The 25,902-nt window shown below is 41.6% G+C and overlaps 1 protein-coding gene across 1 annotated transcript in view; it reads left to right on the top strand.

Annotated features, from left to right (window-relative positions):
- Positions 1-25,902, top strand: part of CRYBG3 (beta-gamma crystallin domain containing 3) — a gene marked incomplete at its 5' end in the record, with an annotated part of 64,359 nt that overhangs the window by 16,539 nt on the left and 21,918 nt on the right. The window contains 11 exons of the mRNA XM_010158853.1: positions 191-3,312; positions 4,296-4,343; positions 4,699-4,814; positions 5,857-6,004; positions 13,429-13,565; positions 14,920-15,034; positions 16,148-16,183; positions 17,302-17,435; positions 19,235-19,361; positions 23,674-23,816; positions 24,884-25,010. Coding sequence (XP_010157155.1) covers positions 191-3,312; positions 4,296-4,343; positions 4,699-4,814; positions 5,857-6,004; positions 13,429-13,565; positions 14,920-15,034; positions 16,148-16,183; positions 17,302-17,435; positions 19,235-19,361; positions 23,674-23,816; positions 24,884-25,010 — 4,253 coding nt within the window. The remainder of the gene's footprint in view (positions 1-190; positions 3,313-4,295; positions 4,344-4,698; positions 4,815-5,856; positions 6,005-13,428; positions 13,566-14,919; positions 15,035-16,147; positions 16,184-17,301; positions 17,436-19,234; positions 19,362-23,673; positions 23,817-24,883; positions 25,011-25,902) is intronic.

The raw sequence follows: 25,902 nt of genomic DNA, 5'->3' as shown, positions 1-25,902 counted from the left end.
ATTCCTGCCAAGGCGTTAGTTATACTCGCAGAAGATAATACAGCAAAGCCTGCACCTTGCCCTTTAATCACCATTGACAGGACAGATAATTGTATATCTTCTGCTTCTAAAATCAACAAGACTGGTATGGCTAAGTTTGCTGCTGTTCCTTCTGAGTGTAAAGATTGCACCTCTCCTATTTCTGTCTCAGAACAAAAAAATCTGGAGGTTTCTCATTCTGCCTTGAGATATGGAGGAAGACCTTCGACCAACCGTTCTGGTTTCATCTGTGGAAAAAAAGTTGATAGAGACATTTCTGAATTTCCACCTGTTTCTGAAGATAGGCATATTAATTTTTCTTCCAAGCAAAACAACAATAAGCCTAGGATATCGCCCACAGTACTTGATCCTTCAGCTGACAACCGAGGAAAAATGCTTTCTCCTGCCCCTAACTCTGAAAATGGCCAGATTGCTAGATGGTCTGCTGCTTCTGAGCAGGACAGCTTTATTGTTCCAGCTGTTGAGTCTACAAGAATCCCTGTGGAGGGAATGACCAAGGTGCCACTTTGGTCAGGGGACCCGAGAGCTTTGTGCCCAGCTGGTTCTCTGGAACCTGAGCTTACTCCAGCTATGCTTGATCGTTCTGCTGCTGGAGCAGTTGTGGGGGATGTTTGCATCCCCAGACCCTCCTCACCTGTTCTGGGATCCAGAGAAGCCTCCAACCTTTCTGGTTCTGCCTTGGAAAGATTGCAAGTTGCTCAGGGCAACAGTAATTCCTCCAGTGACAGAGCTGGCGTGGCAGAGGCAGTGCCGTCACCCATCTGTCCGTGGAAATCTTTGGAAACGACATCTGAATTGGCCTGTACTGAGACCGTGTGCAGAAATCCTGTGGGACAGGTGAATTGTGGTAACCACGCTTCTTCTATGTCAAATGATCCAACAGCTGCTGCACCTGCAGAGCCAAATGAGTCCTGTCCTGAGAAAGTGCGGGAAGATATTGATGTGAAGGGACAAGACCATGCTAAATTCCAAGATGCTGCTGTTTTGTTTAAAAAGGCTGAGGAAATAGTGGACTCAGTTTTACACTTGGCTATAGAAGAAATAATAGCAAAACAAGCCATCTGTGTCTGCCAGCTTTGTGGGAGCAAGGATGGTTTAATAAATACAGATATTCTAATTGATCAGAAAGCTGGAACTGTACAGCCAGAAGCAAAAGAAATGCAGTCAGCTGTGCAGTCATTAAAACATTTTAATGAGAGCAGTGGAGGAGGCTCAGCTTCATTTACAGGAAATGAAACAGTGGGTACAATTAATCAAGATGAAAAGATACTATCTTGCATGCCTGATAAAATTGACCTACATAGTGCACTAGCACTAAAAGCAAAAGAAATTATTGATGAAGTCATTAACTCAGCCAAACAAAAACTGGCATCCAATCAGTGGCAAGGCAGTGAGAGTAAAAGGGCTTCTGAAAAGATTGAGCCTAAGGCTGAAAACCCAAATATTGTAAAACTGGATATGAAGTTACCTGCTGAAATACAGGAACCAACAGAGAGGGCAGAAACTCAGAGTGTAGCTGTCAACGGTGAAAAGGCAGATTGCTCAGGTCCTCCTTTACTTCCAAATGGTATGGAAAATGGCATAGATTGCCCCCAGAGAGGTGAAATACCAAATAATGCATTTACATGTCAAAAAAGCGTTTTTCTACCCACTGGTAGTTCAGCAAGGCCAGAATCGGATCTTACGACACCAGCCAGAGAGACACGTGCTAGAAAGGTGTGCGAACATCTGCCTGCAGCAGAGTTGTGTGGCAGAGCTGGAGTATCAGCAACTGGTAGAAAATCTGATGGATCTTTAGGTTTAATACACAGAGATGCTACTGTGACTGAAGAGATGCTTCTGTCATTGCAGTTGAAAGATTCATGCCATGATACAAAAATGCCAGAGCACACATTGCTGCCAGCTGTAAATGTTAATTTGTCATCTTTTATGCCTGATGAAGAATGTACCAGCATGCAGAGTGAATCCAAAGACAAAAGCAGTCATGGGGGTTCTCTGGAAAGCAGAGCAGAGGACAGTCCATATGAACACTGTGGAAGAGAGTCTGCAGAAGCGCCTGCACAAGTACCAGCCCCCTTGGAAAATCCAGAGGCAGCGCAGAGTGAAGAGGAGCTAGCAGAAGGGGCAAGTGAGGTAGAAGAGGTTAATACTGGATTAAATATGCAGTTTGCTGTACCTGAATTGTCTGTTATTGGAGAGGATAACGAAGAGAAAAACTTCTTCAATGCAATCTTTGCCCAAAGTAATGAGAATCTGAAGCAGGTACAAATGAAGTATCAAGACATGAAGAGAAACGATCAGCTTGAAGAAAACGGTCTGGACTGTAGTGATGATATGAAGGCATCAGCAGATCCTTTGGCCTTTTCTCCACTAATTGAACAGTGGGAAAACAGTTCTTTTACTATAATTTATGAAGGTGCCCTTCAGACTGAGAACAAATCTGTCTCAACTGATGATATCCAGACTGGTTCACTTTCTTCTTCTGTTCTGCCCTCAGATAACAGAGATCATCTAACGTGTGAGAGAACAAAGAATAGACGTGAGCAAGCCTGTCTTTATGGGAAGGATAGCAGGTTGAGTGAAACAACGGATAGCCATGGTTCAGAGTCATTTCTGAGCGTGGAGGCCAAGCGCTACAGAGTATATCCTTTCTCTTTGTCTCCAATATATGAAGATGACAGCTCCCAAGAAGACTTGCTTTCCACAGACATCTCGCCAGAAGGCTGGCCTAGTGGGTCATCTAAAGATAACACTGACCACACCTCTGTGCTGTCCCTTCTCCAGTCGGTGTCTGAGCGCTTACAGTTTACTACTCGGTTCAGTGAAGGGGATGAGGAGGAAGGAGTGGGGGACGAGGAGGAGGAAGAATCATCATATGAAGAGAATACGCTTGGCATTGAGAGAGAAGACGAATGTCTTTCCAGTCAGTGGACAGGGAATTTAAAAACCACCCCTCAATCAAACGATCAAAGTCGATCTTTGTTTCCTGAACAATCACCTTTTTTAAAAGAACAACTTGTCTCTAAGGAGCAACCAGAGCTGTTCCCAGATGCAGCTTCTCCCAGTCAAACGCCATGCAAGCCAGTCTCACAGAAAGCTGATGCTGCTCTAAAGTGTCCTCCTACAAGTGTCTACTACCAGTATTTGAAATCTGCCAGCAAGTGCTCCTCTGAGAAAGGGACCAGGTTTGGAAGCATTCTCCAGGACATGTTGCAACCAAAGAGTCACTGGTTTCAAGACAACACCATGCCAAAACTGGGGGAATTGTCAGCAGTAAGTTGTCATGTCATGTAATATTAATAATCAAAGTGATTGGCCCAGATTCAAAACTGCTGTCTCTCTATTCTCCTTCCTCCCTTCCTAAGGTTAATTCTTTTATCATAAATTAAAGTAATGAGGCTGTTTAAGATCATAGTTAAATAGAAAAAAAGTCTTCTAAAAAAAAAAAGACCCTATTTTTAAAACACAGTCTTCTTGGTTCAGCACATAGATGGAAGTGACTTAGGTGTAAAACAGAAGATGTGAACAGAAAATACAATAGGAAAATGTGCATAATAGCAAGTCTGTATAATAGCAAAACAGACTTAACCATCTTACGGACATTTCAACCTGAGAGGATGAAATCGCCTTTTGTATGAAAATTGTTCTTTCATTTCTTGAACTTCTGAGATTACTAGAGCTGTATTGTCCAAAAAAAATTAAGTATCTGCTTACTGGGCTATTTGATTGTTTCATCACAGTCTTTTCTACAAATTGTATGTCAGGTAGCAAATAAGTAGTATAACTGCTTTGGTAGATTACATTTCTTTTTTTAGTTTATTTAAAGCAATGGCAGATGTGGGTATGGAAACAGTTATTCCAAGATTTAGAAGTTGAAAATGCTGCATAGGCCAAATGAGTAGCTGAAGAAGAAAGTCTTTCTATGATGTTGGAAATAAGTCTGTGTTAGAGGTCTGTTTGGTTCTGCCGCTGTTAAGACATGCAGTTTATTGTTGGCTGGGAAAGGGTAATACATATCCAGAAGTTAAATTCCATAATAGTCATTCCTTTCCCAGCACTTGATGTTTTCTGTGGATTGTTTGATTCTGTCAGAGTATTTACACCAACTCTGAATGACAGTGAAACAAATCTTGGTTGTTTTCTGCTAGTGACAGTTGCATACGTTTGTAGGAATAGTGGACCCAGAATAATCTGTCTGTCCTTTGTGCTACTGTTGTAGATGTTAACAGTTGTTTTTCATGTCCTTTTAATTTCAGAACCTTATTGACAGGGCAAGTCTCAAATACAATCCAAGACCGGGAAAGGTAAGCAAATTTGTGTCACATAGTTGAATTTGATATATGGAATAACTTTTTATACCAAAATTTTTGAGTGGAAGTCATCTGAAATTGTTAGTCTGGTTTTTGGTCTTTTAATGTTGCATATGTTGCACATGCTGATAATGAGATGTTATTAAAAATCCTGCCACTAGTAATTTTACTGTATTTCTGTAAGTAACTGCTGGTTTAGCTCAGTAGTGGTTTCACAAAAGAAGAAAATGTGTAGCAGATCAGTTGAGTGGGCAGCAAGTGAAAGAGGTTTTATTCCAAGCAAAAATTAACAGTCTACACTGTATTGGTGAAATGGGCCCTCATTCATACGCATTGTATGTTGTTTCAGATTATTATTTGTGATGTTTATGGTGACAGAAGTAAACAAGAAGTTCATTCTGATGTGCTAGATACCACGTCCTGGATCTTTCCCGTCGGAGCATTACTTAGGATAATTAGAGGATGGTAAGAAATCCAGGTCATATTTAAATAGAGACTTTCCAAAAGACTACATGTGGTTCTCTTGTATTTTCATTTCTTTTATTTATGACACACGTCTGATCTGCAAAAGTATCTTTGTCTTTCTTTGTAATTAGACTGATACCAGTGAAAAAAAGCATGAAACAAGGCTTCAGATGCTTCAGTACAAAATAAAAATGTATTGTTTCTCCTGGGAAGTAGCTTCAAACAGAGAGTTTCTAATAGAACTGCAAGTAAGTTTAGACTGCTTGCCTGACGTGCTGAGACAGTACAGCTATAATCCTCACTAGAAGCTTGTGTATGCCAAAGGAAGTGTCTTTTTTTACGGTTCAGTGTCATTATACAGTAGCTGTTGCAAAAGAACCACAGAATGAACAATCTCAGCTGCTGTTTGTAATGTAGCATTCAGAGTAATATGGATGCAGAAGGATATACAAGTACCTTTAAGGTAGATTTTGCCAGCGTTTCTTGGTTTGCATCGGGAAGCTGGGGCTGGGACTGTGTCAGTTGTTGCATTGGAATTTAATTGGTGGTGCCTACAGTGAGTGTTTCTGACTGTCAGCCACAGTAAAAATGCATGTCACACTTAGCCAGTTTTGAGGCAGGCTTGTTTGGTTTTGCATACATTTTTTTCATGTCCTGAGAAATACCGAATGCCATTGCTAGTATGTGCATTTTTATATTTGCGTAGTATCTGCCTGAACAGGGCATGTTTTGATGTGTCAATTAATACAATTGTTCTGGTAAAATAAGGCTTTTTGTTTACACTGTGTTTTAGCCGTGTTTTTCTACAGTTACTATTTTCAGTTATGTTAGGCTACATCCTGGAGGAGAACTGTGTATTTTACTTCAAAAGCACAGAAGTACAAGGGCCCTGTATTTATCTAAAGTGAATGTGACTACTGAGGGACAGCATAAGAAAGATCTGATAGTTAGACTAATAAGAACCAGCTCATTACTAACTTTTCCAGAAAATGTGCTGTCTTACCTAACAGCCACAACTCAGTTCGTGATATCATTATTACAGTTGGATTTTTTATGAGAAACCAAAGTTCCAGGGTCGGAAATATGTACTAGAAGAAGGAGAGACTGTGCTGGATCATCTTTGGGATCTTCCAGGCGTGAAACATCGTCGGAGAAACCTCACAGTTGGTTCAATCAAACATGTAACAAAGGTATAGACTTCGTTAATACATACATAATCGATTTATGTTGGCAGTAGTGGTGTATTACTAGTAATGAACAATGTGTATAAGCTGTGTTTGCTATGAATCACATTTTTTCACCTCCAAGATAAATACCAGGGGTTCTGCTGCTCTAAATTTCCCTTGCTTCCTGAAGGTAATGAGCAGGTAGATTATCTTTCTTTGCCACCACCTTTATCTGACACAATGTCTCCCCTCCTTTTAGATATACACCTGTCCGGTTCATTGAAATTAAATGGAATCAATTCCTATTTTTCAAAAGAGTGTTTGTCTTAAGCTTAAACTGTCTGCTGTGTCTGTATGGCTTCTGTTTCAGAAGTTGTTAGTTGGGTTTCCAGTCCCATTCGTACAGCATAGCCTCCAAAAATTACTGTCGCTCCCTCTACAGATTTGTGCCATCCAGAGAGGTTCCACGTGGACAAGTGGTACACCTACAGCATCTGGCTCTGCATACAGACAGAAGTTTTTAAAAGGCTTTTGTTGAAAAGATAGGAATCAAATGCCTAAAACTAAATACAATGCATCCATTGTTATTCAGTGAATGCAGAATATATTTACCAGATCTTGTGATTTAATACTTCGTGCTCTTGTTGTTTAGAATAACATTCCAGTTATTCATAGGGCAATGGCCCTTTATTGGGAGTAAGTTATCATTAGTGTCCCAATGTGAAAGTTTTTCTGAAAGTGGTTTTTCTTTGTTCTCTGCTGGTATAGAAGTCTAAAACTGATAACCTTCTTGTCATCAGTACAGGGGCATAATGGTATTACTGTTTGTGGTGGGTTAACCTTGGCTGGAGGCCAGGTGCCCAGCAAGCTGCTCTATCACTCCCCTCCTCAGCTGGACAGAGGAGAGAAAATACAATAACAAGCTCGGGGGTTGAGATAAGGGCAGGGAGGGATCATTCAGCAATTATTGTCGTGGGCCAAACAGTCTCAGCTTGGGGAAAAAATTAATTCTATCATCAATCAAAATCAGACTAAAACCAAATCTTAAAACACGTTCCCCCACCCCTCCCTTCTTCTCAGGCTCAACTTCACTCACGATTTTCTCTAGCTCCTCCCCTCAAGCACAGCAGAGGGACAGGGAATGAGGGTCGTGGTCAGTCCATCACACACTGTCTCTGCCGCTCCTTCCTGCTCAGGGGAGGATCCTCACACTCTGCCCCTCCTCCAGCCTGGGCTCCCTCCAATGGGTGACAGTCCTCCACCAACTTCTCCAATGTGGGTCCTTCCCACAGGCTGCAGTTCTTCACAAACTGCTCCAGCCTGCGCTTCCCACAGGGTCACAAGTCCCACCAGCAAACCTGCTCCAGCTTGGGCTCCTCATTCCGTGGGGCCACAGGTCCTGCCAGGACCCTGCTCCAGCACGGGCTTCCCACGGGGTCACAGCCTCCTTTGGGCATCCCCCTGCTCAGGGATGGGGTCCTCCCCGGGATGCAGGCTGTCTGTGCTCCCCTGTGACCCTCCATGGCTGCAGGGGCACAGCCAGCCTCACCATCGGCTGCCGGGGAATCTCAGCTCCAGCTCCTGGAGCACTTCCTCCCCCTCCTTCTCCACTGACCTTGCGTGTCTGCAGAGTTGTTCCTCTCGCATCTCTCTCTCTTCTTTCCCTCAGTTAAAATCTCTTCTTCTGGGTTTTGGGGTTTTTTTTGCCTTCTTAAACATGTTGTCACAGAGGTGTTGTATGAGTGAGGGCTGCTGATGGGCTTGGGCCCGGCCTTGGCCAGCGCTGGGTCCATCTTGGAGCCAGCTGGCGTTGGCCCTACCAGATGTAGGGGAAGCTTCTAGCAACTTTTCACAGAATCCAACCCTGTAGTCCACCCACCATCAAATCCTTGCCACGCAAACCCAGTCCACAATTAGAAATGCTTTTTCATTCTCTTAAAGACTTCACAATAAATGCATTCAAAAGAGGCAGGGTAAGGGTGTGAACAAGGAAGTTAACACTTATTTGAGCTAAACAAATTAAAAGTGTTTGACCAATATGGAATATGGGCATTGATCAGTAATGTGGAAGGCAGCTCAGTAATTAAAGAAATACCACAATAACATGTGGAAGTATGGTCTGAAGCCATGGGAAACTGGGTGTGTCTTGGGTATCAAAGAAAACCCTTAGATAGGAAAGACACTGTGGTTGGCTTCATCATGTTTGATAAAAGTCTTTGTAAGTAGGTTTGAGTGGTGGTGTCCTTCCAGTATGCGGTTCATTTGTAGGGAACACGGATGGAAAGCTTTGTTACAGTACACTAGCTCAGTAACCAATTCTGTTTCTCGTGTAACTTAAACCTCCAGCTGAGGTATGGTTGGCTGGGAGGACTTTTGCTGTTAGTCCGTAGGGCAGTATGGAGCTAGTGTGGGCGTAGAACTCACTGAGCCTGGTTTGCATCTCTAAACCTTGATTCGTGAAAGCGTCCCTCCTTTTTTGGTTGTACTTCAGCTGTTGTGGCATAACTTTGGGAAGGCAGGTGGCCAAAGTGCTACCTCATTTATTTTTTGTCAATAATATAGGCATTGTTTTTAATTGACACATAGCCGTTTCCTTTTTCAGGCAGCTCATGTGTATGTGATCTGTTTTAACAGGCTGGGTAGTTCAGTGGCTTTTCTCCTGCCCAGTTTGGACACACTGGCTGTGTGTCCAGGCTGTCTGGCTTGTCTTCTGATTCAAGTGGCTTTTTAGGGTGCTTGTTTAATGGCTGCTCAGATGCCTTGAGTTAGCAGATTTGAAAAATTGGCTAAATATTTGAGAACAAAATGGCTTGCCAAGAAGAGAAAAGCAGATGTTTACTAAAGAAACTGTAGGAGGTACATTTAATATTATTTTTATTTTTTACTGGCAGATGTTAGTTTGCTTAGAAGCAGTTTGCCAGTAGCTTCGTCCTCTGATTTGGCTTCAAGCCTCCACAAAAGGCAAAGGTTCTGTTGGCTTTGTGGTTAGCCTGTGGCTTGACTTACTGTGGATACACACTAATGTATCCATGTGTGTTTAATTTGAAGGAACTTAGGAGGGGGGAAAAAAGATCCCAAAGGGACAGATCATGCAACCAGTACAACTAAGACCTATTTGAAGTAATGGGGAGTCTGAATTCCACTAAGGCAAGTCAACATGAGCCTAGGTTAGCAAACTCTGCCTGCACACGCAGGTTCAATGCAGCTTCTACAGTGCAATCTTGTTTAGCCAAGTCAGTTCTCTGGTCTAATGCAAATGCATACATGGTCTTACAGAATTGGAGGGCTTTTTCTGGAAGTCCAAAGAGTGTGCTAAATGTTACTTTCCCAAAAACAAGAGCTAGGAATAGTTGCTGATGCTTCCATTCTGGTGTAATCTTGTAAACCACTATTTTGCAAGGTGACAAGAGAAGTGAAGCAGCAGTTTATAATCTGACTATGGGATGGTTGCACAGGGAATAACTGGATTCCTTGTGGTCTCCCCTTAAGTGAAGCTCTTTGCAGTGGGAATGTTCACAGTATTGCATGAAGGATGTCTCTTTTGTTTGTGTGTTTTGCTAGGTGAAAAGAAGTTACTAATTCAAGCAATGACTACTTTGTCAGATACCATAGGAAGACACCCAGCAGCTTCAGGTTGTCTCATTTGCTAGTCGGTATTTACAGGACAGCAATCATTAATTTCATTAACATTATTTTATTTTAGTCCCAGCCCTGTTGAGTTCTGTAGTTTGGTTTGGGGGTGGTGGGTGGTAGCAAGAGTGGTACAGAGCTGGAAAAGTGGGAGAAGGAGTTCTGAATGGGTAAAAAAAAGCTGGAGGACGAACAGAGAGGAAGATTTAAAATAAAGAAATGTTGCAGAAGCTGACATGTCCTAAGGACAATATCAAAAGTAAGATGGCATGTCTAGACTGTATTAAAAAGCAATCATGTGAATACCAGAACTAATTAGGCCTGGTTTTCAATAGACTCTTCTGCCGTCATTGTTCTGGCATTTAGCTTAAGAAGGCAGAGTTTAGTCATTCTTTTGTCTTGTTGTTGATATAAAAGGCTACCTCATTTAAATAGGCTGTTTTGATCAGTTCAGTCACCACAGCTTGCAGCTCCAAGGAGAATATCTAACAGTCCTGAAATTCTTTAGTGCTGCTGGTGCTGTTAGTGCTGCAACCCTAGATCCAGAAGAAGGGTAAATAGCCAAGACCACCTTGAGGAGGTTGAAAGCTCTGGGTGTCTCACTTATGATGGAGCTCTTGATCAGACTAGAAAAATGTCAGAGATGCCATCAAAGAGTAATATTTAATGCTGAGGTCTTGAGTGTCTCCTTAACCCTCTTGAGAAGAAGCCTTAACACTTCTGATGAGGGGCACGTTGTTGTTTTGGAAGTGTCTGTTCCCTGCGAGCTAGCATGAGTATTCCCTGTGCTTTGTAAACAACTCTGCTCCCAAAAGACCATGAGGGAAGCACAGGCACTCCAGGATGACAGTGTGGAGGTAGGAGGAGAGTACCACAGATTAAAGGGAGACGGAGTGGGATGCCTGGAGGCTGTGACCTACCTAAGCATTTGCTGGTTGTATATTATCTTTGGAAATGAACACAGCTACCTGATCTGTTTGCCATGCTTTTTGTTCTGTTTTTGCCTGGGATGTCAGTAGAATAATGAATATGTCATGAGTTTTGACTGCCTGTGAATGGCGTGGCAGGGCTGGGGGCTATAGGGAGGAAGCTTTCCAGTTTTGGGTTTGGCCTTGAAACGCTGTGGTTATAGTTTTTGCATGTGGGTGTCTTATTTGAAAATCTTGACGCCTTGCAAATGAAAGGGCTTCAGAGGAAGGATCTCGTCCTCAGCCTGAATGCTATCATATTTGTGTGGTTTTCATTTTGTTTCTAAAGATGGTGGCTTTATGAGGACTTTTAAAGAAGCCTCTGAAAGTAGTGATGCTTATTAAATATGCTCAGGCAGATATGAACATGCCAGGGCCAATGCTTACCAAGCTAAAGTTTACATGCTTAAATTACATAAATTAGTGACATAGTACTTGAGTGTGCATCTGCAAATACATAGTGTACATCTCATACAATAATACTAAATTTTACCATTTGCTGCATTCCGTGAATTAATATGTGTAAATTGAACTCAATATTTAAGTGAAAATGTATATTTGTGATTTTTTTTTTAAATTCGCTTGGAAAATAAAACACGTTATTACTTTTAAAAATAACTATTTGAATTTCTTTTGATGAAGACCTCAGTTTACTATGTGACACTTTATGAAAGGACTTTGTGGACTCAGTCTAGTACATACAAAAATGTCGTCATAATGACCAGAGTTTTTTGACTGTCAGAATCTGGCTGGAGAGGGGTGGTGATAAATGGGAGAGATTTTAGTATGAATGCTTATGCTCTGCCTACCCTTTGGAGACCTGGTACCTTCTTCATCTTTTGAGGTGCAGCTTGCCTCGTGAGCTTCAGTGTCAGGAAAGCAAACTTGAAAAGAGAAAACAGACTGGCTTTTTCCAACCTTCAAATAAATAAAAATACAACCTCCTGATGAATTAAAATTAAACATATTCCGTCTCATATTCTGTCTGAGCCCGCAGGCAAAGGTACCTTATTTTGCCACTTGTCTAGTCTGGTAGGTACTTTGTTTCAGAATTCATGTGAAACGATTAAGAGTCTAGTATGATTATTTTTGGAGTTCTTAACAGGTACAACTTCTGATTTTCCATGTCAAGCTTTATTGTTGGATTCACAGATTTCAGCCTTCTCATACATCGGGTATTATTAGGGGCAGAAAAATAAACTTCAAGTTTTTCTTAAGTGTTGAATTGGGGAATGGTGTTCCTTAGCACTTTGCCATCAAGTAGCATTGCACTAGAAAGTCTTTTTTTCATATTTTTCCTGCTTTTGCTCTTCCAAAAATAAAAATTCTAGTACTGTGGGGTTTGTTCTGAAAATTAATAATGTGCATTGTTTGCAAGTTACAATACAGAGGAAGCACAATTGTGCATGAGGGAGAGTTGCCAAAACAGTATAATGTGTTACTTCAGGTCTCATGAGGAAAGTGAAATAATATCCTTAAGTTCATCTATTATTACTGCCACATTTATTGCTGACAGTTAAATAACTCCGGAGAGAACTCAGCTAACCAAGGGGAGGTGTGTTTCTGGGTGGGATGTTACCCCATTGTTTGAAAGCTCCATTCATGCTAGGTGAAAAGGGAAAGCGTGCAGGCGTCGTCATCAGATGAGGTGCTGTAACTTAAAGAGCTTTGTGCCCTGATGCTGGCTTTCTCTGCAAGCTCTTGTGTTCTGCCATTCGGGTCTGGCAGAAGCCACAGGCCTTGTGGGTTCTCTGTAATGATGTGACCCTGCCTGGATCTTCAGCAAATCTGCTAACGAGGTGCTTCAGCTGAGGCCACCCTCAGGTCCAGCTTCTCATCCCTCTTCTCTCGTGCACATGCAAAGGGCATCTTCCTCCAGCCACGTGTAGGACGTCTGGGTTCTCTTTATGCTGTCCAAGCCCTTTGGTGTAGTGCAAGTGGGCCCTTGGGTCAGAAGGATAGGGGGAAGGGTGCTGTGAAGTTATCAGTGAGAACTGAATGTTTTCAGCTACACCTGAACAAACTCTAAGCATTTGAGCCCCATTTCACCCTAACAGGAAGGCTGTTCTGTAATGCACTGCCTTGTAGAAGATGCATGTTGATTCATGATGTGTTTGAATGCTGGGGAAGAAAGTATTTGCATTGCAATTTATATAAATATTAAATTAATGTGATCCAGTAAAATACAAATTCTAGAGATCATGTGTTGAACAAGTTGTTCTCCAGCATGGTATCTATCAGTAAAAACCTTCAATAGGGTAACAGAGGTTTGTTGCCCCATAGTAACAGAAAAATTGCTGGAGTGCATACTTAACAAATACTTTACAGGACTGTTCTTTTTCTTTCTTTGTCTAAAATGCTGTAGATTTAAGATGACAGAAAATTGAACTCCTATGGCTTGAAACTGTAGTTGGATGCATAACAGAACCTAATTATTGGGGGGTGCAGGGAGAGTAATAGTCATTTCTGGAAAGTGTGAGTTAAGCATGTGTTATATATGTGTTTAAAATGGAAGTCTGCAGTATTACATGCATGGTTTGTCTACTAGTACATACTATCAAATCCTTTACTTAATGAATATTTAAACTGAGCTTTTTGAAGTTAGCCAAACAGGCATAATTGCATTGTTTTTCTTTGAAAGTTAGTCGGAAACCTACTTCCCTTAGATTTTCTAAAAATCCAGTCTTCATTTAAAAAAGCAAACACCTTCCATTGTACAAAGCCTGGAGTTAGATTAGAAGGATGAGAAGACAGGGGAGAAAGAAGAAAAGGTTACAGGACCTTCCCCTGCTGCGATGCGGCAGATGCTGCAAGCACGGGTAAGCCTTACCCTTTGATTTGTTTCCGCAGGACTGTGGCATACCAGAGGTAGAGTTCTGCCTGGGAACCAGCACAGGAGGACTTTCTGTCTGCATACAGAGTGCAGTTGCCAATTTAGAAGAATTGGATGTTGAGAAAAACCCTTATATACATGTCAAGTCAGGAGTGTGAGTACTGAACCTTGTCAATAGGATTTTGCCAGCAGAGAGCATAACATCATGGGCCGAAAGCCAGTCGGTGATAGGAACAGTATTGTGGGGTTCTGCTAGAAAACAGTTAATATACACTAGATATTCCCAGCTCTGCACTTCAGCGTTGTGCTACCTGGGCTCGTAGCAGTGGGACCCAATCTTTTAAGGCATTTTCCCCTACTTCCTGGCAGAAGTGTTCTATAATTCCGTCTTTTGAGTATCTTTATAAATAGAAGAAGCAGTTCAGCTATAATTAGCTGTTAGTTCATTGGAGAATAGATACTGTCCCTAGTCACCCACCCTGTTATAACACGGTGGCTGAATGCCTGAAAATGAGTATTATATCATCCAAGCATTCCTCAAGCTACAGCTGTATCCTGACTTTCTGCAGAGAGGTGATGCAATGCACTACAGGCCCCACATCAATAGACCATCATTTCCTGTACCAAGAAGGATAGTCTGCTTCCTGGGTAAATGGCCAGCACTTCACAGTTCCTGAAGTCGGGGAATTCTGTGCCACTTCTCATAAGTCATTGCAGAATGACATTAGCTATACTGTTAAGAGTCTGGAGTTTGCCTTTCCGTGTGAGCCAAGCCTTCCTTCCCACAATCTCACAGTATATGAGCGAAACTTGAGGTGGTGAAGGAATTAAAAACTAAGTTTTGTCTTAGTTTTGGTAGAACTTAGTCTAACTTTTAACTGCTTATAGTCTGTGCATGTAATGTTAAGAAAGTAATTTTCCATACGGCTCGATGCCTCTTCTTCTATTCTTCCATATTTGATCTACTAACCCTGTGTCCAACTTCTAGAATTCAGCTTGCTTTCTGATTTAAAACAGTCTGAAGGAATGTCAGCATTTTTAATCTTCATGTCAAAATTATGATAGCCTGCTTTCCAAAGGAGTGTTATGAATTATCCCATTTTAATAATTTCCACTGAAAAAAACAGAGTGAGATTGATGTTAGAAGCCTTTTAATTCCTTAGGTGGGAATCCTAGTAAAATGCGTTGCGAGCATCTCATCCCTCAATACTGGCACTGGTTTTGTATACTCGTAGTGCAACAAACTGGCTTCTTAAAGTAAATTAACAAACTGGTGATTTTCTGCTCTTACATTCATGTTTAGCTGGGAGTGAGAAAAAGTATCGGAGATCATCTTAGTGTGGATGTTGCCAGTGCATTTAAATAGAGCATAATTGTGATGTGCTGGCAGTATCTAAAACACATTGTCTAGCTCTGATGAGTGCAAAAAGAAAAACAATTTTAATAGGATCACTGTATTTGTAATGTATCTGTTGAGAATAATAAGTCCTTTATCATTGCTGTTATAGATGGCTTGCTTATTCAGACTTTAATTACAAGGGAGAGATGAAGGTTTTGGAAGAAAGCGATTCACTATCTGAAATTCCCTCAGCAGACGTGAAATCTCTGCGTCCCTTAAAAATGGTGAGGACTTGCCAGTTCCCTAACAAGTTGTGTGCCTTCCTCTTCCTACAACTGCTTCCCCCAGTGTTTTGATCTAAAGGTAACTTAGGCTCTAACATCCTTTTTGAGGTAATCCTTACACATGTAACACTTCTCTCGCACCACAGTGCATTTGCAGTCTTGTAATGGCATGGCAGTCGCTCATTCCAGGGCTTCCTGGGCTCCTGCATCTGCCCAAGTGAGAGCACGTAGTCAGAGGGAGCACCGAATTCACTAGGACATCTTCCTGGGGAGCTGCAGTTGTCGAGTGGACAACAAATTAGACAAAACTGGAGGATTCGTGATTGTATCATAACCAACACCAATTCATTAACTTAAAAAGCTCTTCAGAAGTTGTTGGTTTTCTTTTTTAATGGTACAGCTACTGTCTGCTCAGGGTGGTGCAGCTAATTTTTCTTCTGATAGAGAGACAGCACATAGGTCTGGATATCAGAGAGATGTGGAAAGGTAGAACACACTATTCTACCATATACACAGCAGCTCTACAGAAAGAGAGTTTAAAAGCCACAAAGGAATAAGACCTATCAGCTGCATTTTTAGTTGCTCACAGGAGGCAGGTGTTTCATTGCCCCACAGAACGTAATTTGCCAACAGTTCCAGAGAAAATGCATTTGTTGTCTATGATCAAAGAGCAAATACATGAATATGTCAGCCTATATTTTCTGTCTCTTCTGGTGTGTATAGTTTCGTAGGGTTGCATCATTTGTCCTTAAGAAACTGGAAATATATACAACACAACTTTAAATGTTACATTTTTAAAATTGATAAATGGAAATGAGTGAAAAACCACATAGTAAATGATTGCTTTGGAGTGCTGATAGGCAACAAAGGAGTATTTTAAAATTGCTTGCACTCCTACAGGGTTTCCCTGCTGATTTTGTTTGTAGGTCAGGTTTATAGTGTCCCTGGCCTTTATGAATTAATAGGGTATTTAAACTGGTTTTTGATTTGGCCGACACTGAAAATGGTGAATATAATCACAAAGTCTGCATGCTCAAATAGTACTGAAAAATATGTGTCAAAGCATAACTTTTAGAGTTTATGTAAACCTTTTCTTACTCTCACCTTTTTTAGGGTGGACTGAAGGTACAGATGCCAATGAATGTCAAGGTAAGCACTGAGGCACTGAGGACAGCGAGACTAAAATATGATCACATGTGAAATACAAAACATTTATTGAGGCTGTTTTCTTTTTGTTGGGTATGTGATGTTTGAGCGTTCAGTGTTTGCTGCTGAAGGAATAGTCACTAATGCTGTCAAATCCACTTCCTTACTGCGCTTCATGAGATGTAAAAGTAGTAGTAGTTTGTTTTTGACTTGTTAGGAGAATATAAATTTGCTGTAGAAGAATTGTAAAAGCTTTGACAACATAAAATCAGTCTTCCTGACTGAGGCATCAGTCACTGCAATGGAAAGGGGTCAGGAGAGATTTTCCCATTTAACACACCAGTTTAAAAAAAAAAAAAAAAAAAAGAGGGGTGGGGAGCAACGGGGGGCAGGAATAGGACCCTTCCTGCCTATACCCGATCCCAATACAAGAGTCATGAGTTGAGACTGCTACCCTTTTGTGATCTGAAGTGCAGAAAGCTAATCCAGACTTACTGCTCCTTTTCCTTCCTTTTTCTAGCTCTACACAAAAATGCTAATGCTTTAGGTACCTTTTAATTATACAAATACATGCAAGACTCGGGAGTTTTTCTAACAAATGTTGCAATAAATATTAATACTATGAATAACTGATCTGTGTGGTTTGGCAGATGAGGAAGCCGGAGGGTGTGTATTAACTGCAGTCACTGAAATAATTCCAGCAAAGTACAGAGAAAGACCTTTTGTCTAGTTTTGAAGAGTTCAGCTCTGTGTGTCTAGCTGGGATGAGGTAGGGTTCACTGCAAGCTAATAAACACTGCCCAGGCACAGTATCGCTGGATAAATCAAGCCATATAGCTGCAGAGTGCAATTATCTATATAGGATTGTGTAAGTATCCTTCTGTGTCAGTGCCTGCAAATAGCCTGACAAGCCTATCTAAATCCAAATAGGGTCTCTTCAGCTTCCAGGGCACTCAAAAATCACAAGAGCTGCAGGATGCAACCCTGAATTTTCTTCATAGTGGTAGCTTGGTGGAGGGGGAAAAAAGGGTGTCTTCCACATACTATAGCAGTACACACCCCCAGATTTGCATTACTGTTCAGGGCACACTCAAGACATTGTTCAACATCATGTTTTCTAGCTAATAATATATGAGAAAACCCACTTCGAAGGATGGTCCAAAGAGTTTTCAGAAAACATCAGTTCTGTCCCAGTTCTGTTTCGCAGTGAAGAGGAGTTTCGGGAAATTGGATCAATACGTGTAATTGGTGGAGTGTAAGTGTATTTCACTTTTGTGTTTATTTACTTTAAAATAGGAAAACATAACTAAATGCCAGGAAATGCCAAGTAGTGATTAGAATCTCACTGGTAGAATATTTTGAGAAGAAAGGAATATGTATTTCTCTTGTCAGCCTGGGATAAAGCAACCTCTCTGTATGGCCTACCTAAGGGAATATAGGAAAGTAAAACTGAGTGTGAGATGTAAAGTCGGGATTTACTATTTTGATTCAATAAACTAGGCCACTTTATTCCTTAACGACAGTATTCACACAGAGCTCCACTTTACATCGCTCTGTATTTCTGATACTCTCAATTTAATGAAATGACCTTAGGTAGGAGTGGTCAGTCTTCAGTTTGTCACTGAAATGCCTCTGAAATCTATAAATTGTTTTATTTTCTTAATTGTTTTCCTTTGCCACCAGTTCCACCTTATCTGGAGTTAAGAATCCCTCCTTATTTTCCTTTGTTGAGGCCTGATTTGTTGAGAGATGGTTCTCTGTTGTCCTGCCCCTCTCTGTCATACACACAGGCATGCACAAAAAGGGCCCTGTAACACAGCCCTTAGGTGGATGGCTCACGAGGTGGGCTCAGCGCCAGCTGTTCTAAAGAGCTGCCAACCCCACACATTGTTCTTTCAGCCTCTCCCAGGACCCAACAGGACAGGACTGTTTGAAAGCACGCAGGATGGTTGCTTCTGCCGACGAGCCTAGCAATAAAATAGTTTTCAGAAACTTCCTCTTTTTCTTAGAGAACTGCAATGTTAATACTTCAGTATAAAGAATCAGTAACATACATCCTTTCTGGCTGTTGTCAGAATCTTACAAGCACTAAATGAAAAATAAACTTCATTGTGAATACTCAAATAATCTGTTCATAAATACATTATGTATTAGCTATCTGGGAAGCCTCAAATTATTAAAAATCATCCTTCTGTCTGTTGTGGTGGCTTTTATTTTTAATGCTGCGGTTACTTAAACAGCTGAGTTAATGTCAACCAAATGGTACTAAAAGTTAAGCTATCCCTGCCAGCCAGATTTCAATGCTGACAGAACTCGTACAGCAGTTCTAATACTTACGAGGAAGTTTTAATGAAAGGAATGCTTGCAAGGAAGGAAGGAGGAGAGGGAAGCACTTTTTCAAATTCAATTCCAGTAGAGCTTTCAAAGTTGATGTGGAAAGTCTTCTTTTAATTGAGCCTTCCCTATTTGTTCAAAATACTTTAAGAAGTTTTGTTCCCTCAGTGCTAAAATATATTCCCTATGCAGTATATTGTATATATTCAGTTCACTTGTCTATTCATAGAAATGTTTGTTGATTAGAGCAGGAAACCATATAAGCAGGTAAAATTTTGTTTGGCTGAAATCCATTCTTTTTCTCACCAGCTCCAGGAAGAGTTGAATCTCATCATTTGTTAACACTGATGAGATCTACTGTTTGGTTTTTCTCATTGACAGTTGGTAGCTTACAGTGTTTTGGCCCCTAGATTCACACTAGACTCCGTAGTAGGGAATATTGGCGTTGGGAACATGGCTGACTGAGAGGAGGTGCACGGAGAATTGTTACACAAACAAAGTGTTGTTGGAGAATCACATGGTGGGATTTTGATCCACAAAGGACACTTCATGGATGCCTGTTGTGATTTCAAACAAGCATTGCTTTGTTTGTTAGCCGAGTCCGAGATACTCAGCTCAGTGTTCGTAGGATGTTCTCCTCCCCTTTTGTTTCTTATGGAAAGTCATGTGTGCAGCTGTTCTGCTTCTACTGATTTCTCCTTTGTTGCGTGGTTGCTGTAGGTGGGTTGCCTATGATAAGGAACGCTACAAAGGCCGTCAGTACTTGCTGGAGGAGGGAGATTATGAAGACAGACACTCATGGGGAGGAACTGACAGTGCCCTCCTGTCTTTCCGGTTCCTTCAGGCCGTAAGTCCTTTTATAAATCTCACACAAATTATGCACAGTTCCGTACATAAAGAGGAAGGTTATTCTTCGTATATGGCACGGCCGTCTTGGTTTTGGTCACTCCGTCTTTTGCCCAAGTTCACTCTCATTCTTTTCCTGCTTGCTGAAATGTAGACTGCAGCGTACACATTGTAAAGCCAGAAACAGGTTCTAAATAACCTTTGTAAGTTCATACAAAGGATGTATCGTGCAGAATTCCTGGTTTCCCTGCCGGATTTTCCAAGTATCTCACTTCTGCCCTTCAAGCTGTTTGCATCTCTAGAACAGAATTTTCTTAAAAGTTTAACATGTGTAAGTGTACAGTGTAGCTCTTTATTAAAATAAAAATAGCTTTTCAACACAGCAGCTGTCGCGAGCCTTAAAACAGCATTACCCTCTGTCTCTGTGATTTTTGTGCCAGAAAATTTTGGCAGCAAAAACAATGATGGTGAAAAAAATCCCTGCTAGTAAAATGTGTTTAGTGGGAGCAAAGATGAAATAATAATAAAAACTAAAGCAGAGTCCAGTATCGGAATCAAAGTTAGACTTTTTAGTGATGGGGAAACATGGGATTGGAACATCTTTATCATTTCCTTTGGTTTGGGTTTTTTTTGTTTGTTTGGGTTTTGAGGACTTTTTATTATAATAGGAACTCTGTGAGCTTTAAATACAGCTGCAAAGAGTGGCTCCTTTTGAGAATTAGATTGTTCACTCTGAGATTACTCAGTTTTGTATGCTCAGATTACTCATCTCCTCATCTGAGGACATGTGATATTCCTGAGCCAGGAATTTTGTGAAGTTTGAGGATAGGCTTTTAGAGCAAACTTGTCTCAACAGTCATTATTTAAAGAAGGGAGGGGAGGGGGAAAGTTAACGTCAACCCAGAAAGGCCATGTTTAAATTTACAATTTGCAGCTTTGATTTTTATGAAAGGCACCTAGAAGAATCTGTATTTATAACCAGAATCTATTACCTAACTTAAAATAAAGATGATAGGCAAATAAACTGAATTGAAGAAAAATGTCCCTGTCTAAATAATTTATTTTCAGGATTCTGAGAAAAATACAAATTTTGTTCTTACTCCTCATTCAGATTGCATAGAATCCTTTTCAATTACTGACTAATCTTAGTTTTTCTTTCTTTTCAAGCTCTATATAGGATCCTTGAGTAGCTTAAATTGACATTTTAAAATCTTCCTCTTGGCAAAGGACATAATTACAAGCTTAGAATTCTGCGCATGCCTGGCAGGGATGACCTTCCACTCATGCATTTCGTTTGACTCAGGCCTGGAACAGTCGGGGTGCTCAGGTCATTAACATCTTAAAAACGTGCAGCATTTGCACTCCTCTATCAACATACCTGATTCAAATTGGTGTATGAATATAAATCAATCTGTAAGTGTTGGTAACAAAAGGGCAGGTAGTACCTTTCCTCAAGTTGTAGGGTGGCTGAAGGCAATAAGCTAGTTGCTAATAAAAGGACTAATGGCACTGGCATTTTGCTGTTTGGCTCTTCTCTGGTGTGCAATCCGTAGGTCAGTGTTCAGGCTTGCCGTCTGCTCCCTTCGTGATTCTGTATGCAATACCTTAGGATCAGGGTTTTAAAAACATTTGAGTACCAAACTCTTGTTTTCAAGGGGACCTGGGCAAAAATCCAAAACTAGTTCTGTGTGCTTAAGGCCCCTCATCGCACAGCGAGTGTACTCTGTCGAGGAGCACGATGAAGTTTGCGATGGTTTCAGACTCTGGGGGGGTGTTCCTGGATTACCAGATCTTTCTTGCTCTTCCCTAGAAACCCTGGTTTAGTCAGATGAATTCAAGAGCCTCTGTTAGAAGATTAAGGATTTTGTGAAATGTAGCCAAGTCACGTTATTGATGTTCAGCTTAGGTAGGTAATGGGGCTGGGCACTGACCCTGCTCTTCACGCATACGGGCCAGTGTGGTCTCATATAGCTGCCGGTCCAGCCAGACCTTTCTTTTTTCACTCGGGCATGACACCACGTGACCTTGAGTGTGCTGGCTTTAAGGCCAGCCCAGACCTGAAAACAGTTTAGCCTGGCTCAAGAAGCTGAAGCTGATGAGCCCTGTGTACCCATGTCAGCTCCAGGCAGAGTCGGATCAAGTGTCTGTGTGCCGTGCTCCCAAAGCAGGAGCGTGGTACAGAAGCACGTAAATGGCTCTGTGGAGAGTCGGGCTGGGTACGGCGGGCCTTGTTAGCCTGCGTCGGAGCCAGCTCTGCCAGTGCGGCTTAGTCTATGCAAAGCTGTTCAGGTGCTTCTGCACCACGACAGGTTCCACCAGAGCTTATTAGCGCTAGGAAAATCCGCCCCGTGTTTCTGTACACATAGCAGTGACTGTAGTCGAGCTGGGCATGAATTTCATTTCCTGACAAATCAGAAAGGTTAGACATTACACACAAAAGAGGGATTGTTGTGAGTCACCCCTCCCCACCCATGTATGCGGTGAAGACCTACATGCATGTAGGGATCCTGCAAGAGCTTTCTGCTTTTGTCTGTCGTATGTATTTCTGCTGTGAACAGTCACAAGCTCTAATGTGGGGAGTTGGGGACCGTTTTGAAAGAAGAGATGGAAAGCTCTTGTAGAATTGCATTTTCCAGCATGTTGCCAGTTCTGTTCTCAGCCTCAATTTTGGATGCATTGGAGTCAAATGCAGGAGAGCAATTTGTATTGTGTGCTGGCTTGAGGGGGCAGCTGCGTTTGCTTCTCTTCTGCCATGTCAGGTGTGAGAATCTGCGAAGCTGGGGTTTGCCCGTGGCTGTTGTGATCGGGGAAAGAGCGAAGTTTAAGGCTCCTTCAGTGGCCACAGACTGTGTTGCCTTTAGAGCTCCCCACTAATGTTTTCATGGGTTTTCAGGAACTCTTACCAAGTCCTTGCTTTAGGACTGTTAAGGGTGGCTGGTTTTCATTTACACTAAAACTGCACTAAAATTATTTTTTCTAAAAAATAGTTGTTCATGATGATTTTAGCAGACCTGGCCATTTAATTTCTAGTGTATACCTGAAGTAGTAGCAACTTTTTAAATAGATGAAAGGAGCTGGTCAGTGTAGTAGGAAAACCAGTTTGACTGCTGGAATGGTTCCATTACTTTTCAGTGTCCTGTAAACAGTGTAGAGAGGTTGAGCCACATCATGCTCATTCTAAACTTGGTTTTCATAATTCATTGTGATTGAATCATGTACAAAGACAGGGTGTCCTCTGAAGAGCCTGTTTGGTCAGATGAATGGCTGCCTGCTTGGCCTGGCCTTAATTTCTAAGTGGTTTTTGATTGTTGTAGGTCATTGTTTTCTCAGTGTAGCCTTTCAGCATACTGCTGTCTGGTTGGTAGCTTCTAAGTGGTACAGCAGCAAGTGTTTTGCATAATATTTCTCGTGATGCTGTCCTCACGTCTGTGAATCTGCATTGGCTCCTGCATTGGCTTGATAGCCTTTTCTCTTGTTTGCAAGACGCACTTATTTTCAACTTATTACCACTTTGCTGAATGTTTCAGGAACATGAAATTGAATTGAATTCGTGTTATTTGTTAGACGTTGAAGGAAGAAAGTGAATGGCTTGTTGTTTTCCATTTCCCCAAGCGGTGACCGAACTGTGTGTTTAAAATCACCAAGTGGTTTAAAAAGTTGGGGATTTGAGACACAAATTCAAATATTCTGAAGCTCTGCAAGTAATCTGGTCAAACACGTATACTAGCTGAAAGCGTAACGCAGTGACACGCGGCTGCCTGAGAGAACGCAACAGTGGCACATGGGATTTATGTTACAGCTGTAGTGATAAGTCACACAAAGGATGTATCCAAAACCAACAAACCCCTTGTGCTGGAAAGGTGATCTTGCCCAGTCTTTTCCTCTCCGTGCTTATTGCCTTATCCCTGGGAAGGTATGAGTAAGGAGAGCTTGATGTGAAAGACTGCAGTCACAGTAATGCTTGGAGTAGTCATTTGTGAAGCTGCCAGAAGGTAGATGCTAAATCCCCAGCCCTCTCTTTCCCATGCAGTCATCTTTGCGCTCTCAGTCATCCTTGTGGAGGAAAGGATGGTGCTCAGGGGTAGCAGGTTCTTCTTCTCTTCAGTGGAAACCACTAAAGGCCGTATCGTATTACCAGGCTTCCAGCGAGGCACTTCATTGCCAGAATATTCCATGCAGAGCCGCACAAGGGAACTAAGCCCCTTCACTGCTTTATAAAGTGCTATCTTTAGGCTACAGCTCCTTTCCAAAACGTTTTACGTTGTGTGCTGAGCTGTGATGACCTGCCTTCTAACTCCTGTGCTGCCTCTTAGGATTTCATAGAGTCATCAGTGGCACTTTTTCAGTCCGATGATGAAGACGGGAAAGCATTAGACATCACCAATGAAGAAATCCCGGATTTGGAGCAGGCTGGATTTGGCCCAGAGACGAGGTCGATTCTTGTCAGAAGTGGAGTGTAAGTCTACTGAAATACATGGATGGAAGCGTTAAGTGGTTTTGTGCACAGTTGGGTTTGGATGCATCTTTTCACAGAATATATTTCACATGGTACAGGTGGTAAACATTTGGGGGAGAACAGTGTTTCCTTCGGTGCGCTTGGTAAAAGGAAGGGAAAAAAAAATGTTAGTTTTCTCTAAATCTCATGCCTACGCCTTGATTCTTGTTACTAGAGAAAGCTTGTGATGTCCCTCCAAAGGTCACACAGATTGTGGTTTCAGGATACAGGATCTTTGGCATTAATACTGAAAGTGGGATTTTAGGTATGTTAAGGATTGGGGTACCTTTTGGGGACAGATGGAGCCTGTGTAGAAAGGATGAGCTGTGCCATATTCATAATAAAGTCAGGTTGCTGGAACTGAAAATTAAAATCATAGAATCACAGAATGATTTGGGCTGGAAGGGACCTTAAAGACCATCTAGTTCCAACCCCCCTGCCATGGGCAGGGACACCTTCCACTAGACCAGGTTGCTCAAAGCCTCATCCAGCCTGGCCTTGAGCACTCCCAGGGATGGGCCATCCACAGCTTCTCTGGGCAACCTGTTCCATTGCCTCCCCACCCTCTCCAGGAAGAAGTTCTTCCTGATATCCAGTCTAAACCTCCCCACTTTCAATTTAAACCCATTACCCCTTGTCCTGTCACTACAGGCCCTTGCAAAAAGTCCCCTCTAAAAAATACTTTTCAGAGAAGTACTTAAACTCAAAGCAGTAGTTTAAACCAACAAGTGTGGAAGAGTACCAGGTTCGAGCCGGTAGAGCCTACGGGGTGGGCTTGGCTAACTTTTGGTGTCCATGTGTGAAGTCCAGGAGGAAAATAAACAGCACCATTGCAATAAATAATGAAGGTGAATTAGACCGCCTGCAATGTCTGTTGACAGAGATGTGTGTGCAGTATTAACTGACGGTGCAAAGACAAAACTCAACAGTGCTAGAAGCTTAAAGAAACAACAGGGGCGATGTGGAATGCTTATCATGAAATGTGAGCTCTGATATAGCGGATATGGCATTTTTGTGTCATTCTCCAGGTGGGTCGCCTATCAGCAGAAATACTTCTGTGGAGAGCAATACGTACTGGAGAAAGGAAAATACAAATGTTTCTTTGACTGGGGAGGATCTAGTAAAACCATCATGTCAATTCGACCTATTAAGTTGGTGAGTTACAAGAAGTTGTTCAGGGAAAAACTCAGAAGAGGAGATCAGAGCATACAATAATGTTGTGTGGGCTGTGATGTTTAATCAGTTTGTCTGTTTACTTGGAAACAAGTTAAGACCCTTGTGGACTACGTAAAATGAACCTGTTCAAGATAGAGACTGGAATGGACATTCCGGATATTTCTGTCTGTTGAGAAAATTGTCAGGGGAACTTCAGAAGAACTTCCCCGTGCCAGATTGCATTCAAGAATAACCTAGCCCAGAATGAGCCATTTGCCTTAAAGCATAGTAATTTATAATGCCTAGTTGATAATGGTTATAAAAATACTTGAGAATTTATCTGACCCATACTGTTGTTGTATAATAGAGCTCTGGGGTTTTTTTCCCCTCTATTTTTATGCTACAATGTTTGTATTTTGTAATTACATAGAGAGAATAAATACAAGAAATACTTGTAATCCATTACTAAATCCAAGGTAGTGCAACTTGCCCAAACAGATAGGTGCCAGAACTGTCAAAACCCTAATGCAGAACACAAAGACAGTGCTCAGTAAGGAGTATGTAATAAATGATAACCACTGCACTGAAAATAGGAAAAGAACAAACATCTAACCTTATTTTGAAGAGCAGGTGTTGAAGGAGATATCCCAGTCTTCTGCTGGTTTTAATTGGTGGGTTTTTTTTTTCTTCCAAGAAAGAGACTGAAAAATAAATACAGAGACATTTACATGGGCTCTAATCCACATTATGTGAACTAATTAATGCTGATGCAGGTTCTTTGCGTGGAAAGGGACTGAACAATCAGGTAGTCGTGAGCCTACAGGCAATTGATGGCAGGGGAGGGGGAAGAGAATTGTGCCAAGAGCATGGAAAGAGGGTTTTTTTTTGCTCT

The sequence above is a fragment of the Eurypyga helias genome, unplaced genomic scaffold (genome assembly GCF_000690775.1).
Source record: "Eurypyga helias isolate BGI_N326 unplaced genomic scaffold, ASM69077v1 scaffold9219, whole genome shotgun sequence".
Classification (NCBI taxonomy): Eukaryota; Metazoa; Chordata; class Aves; order Eurypygiformes; family Eurypygidae; genus Eurypyga; species Eurypyga helias.
This window is presented reverse-complemented; position numbering and strand designations above follow the sequence as displayed.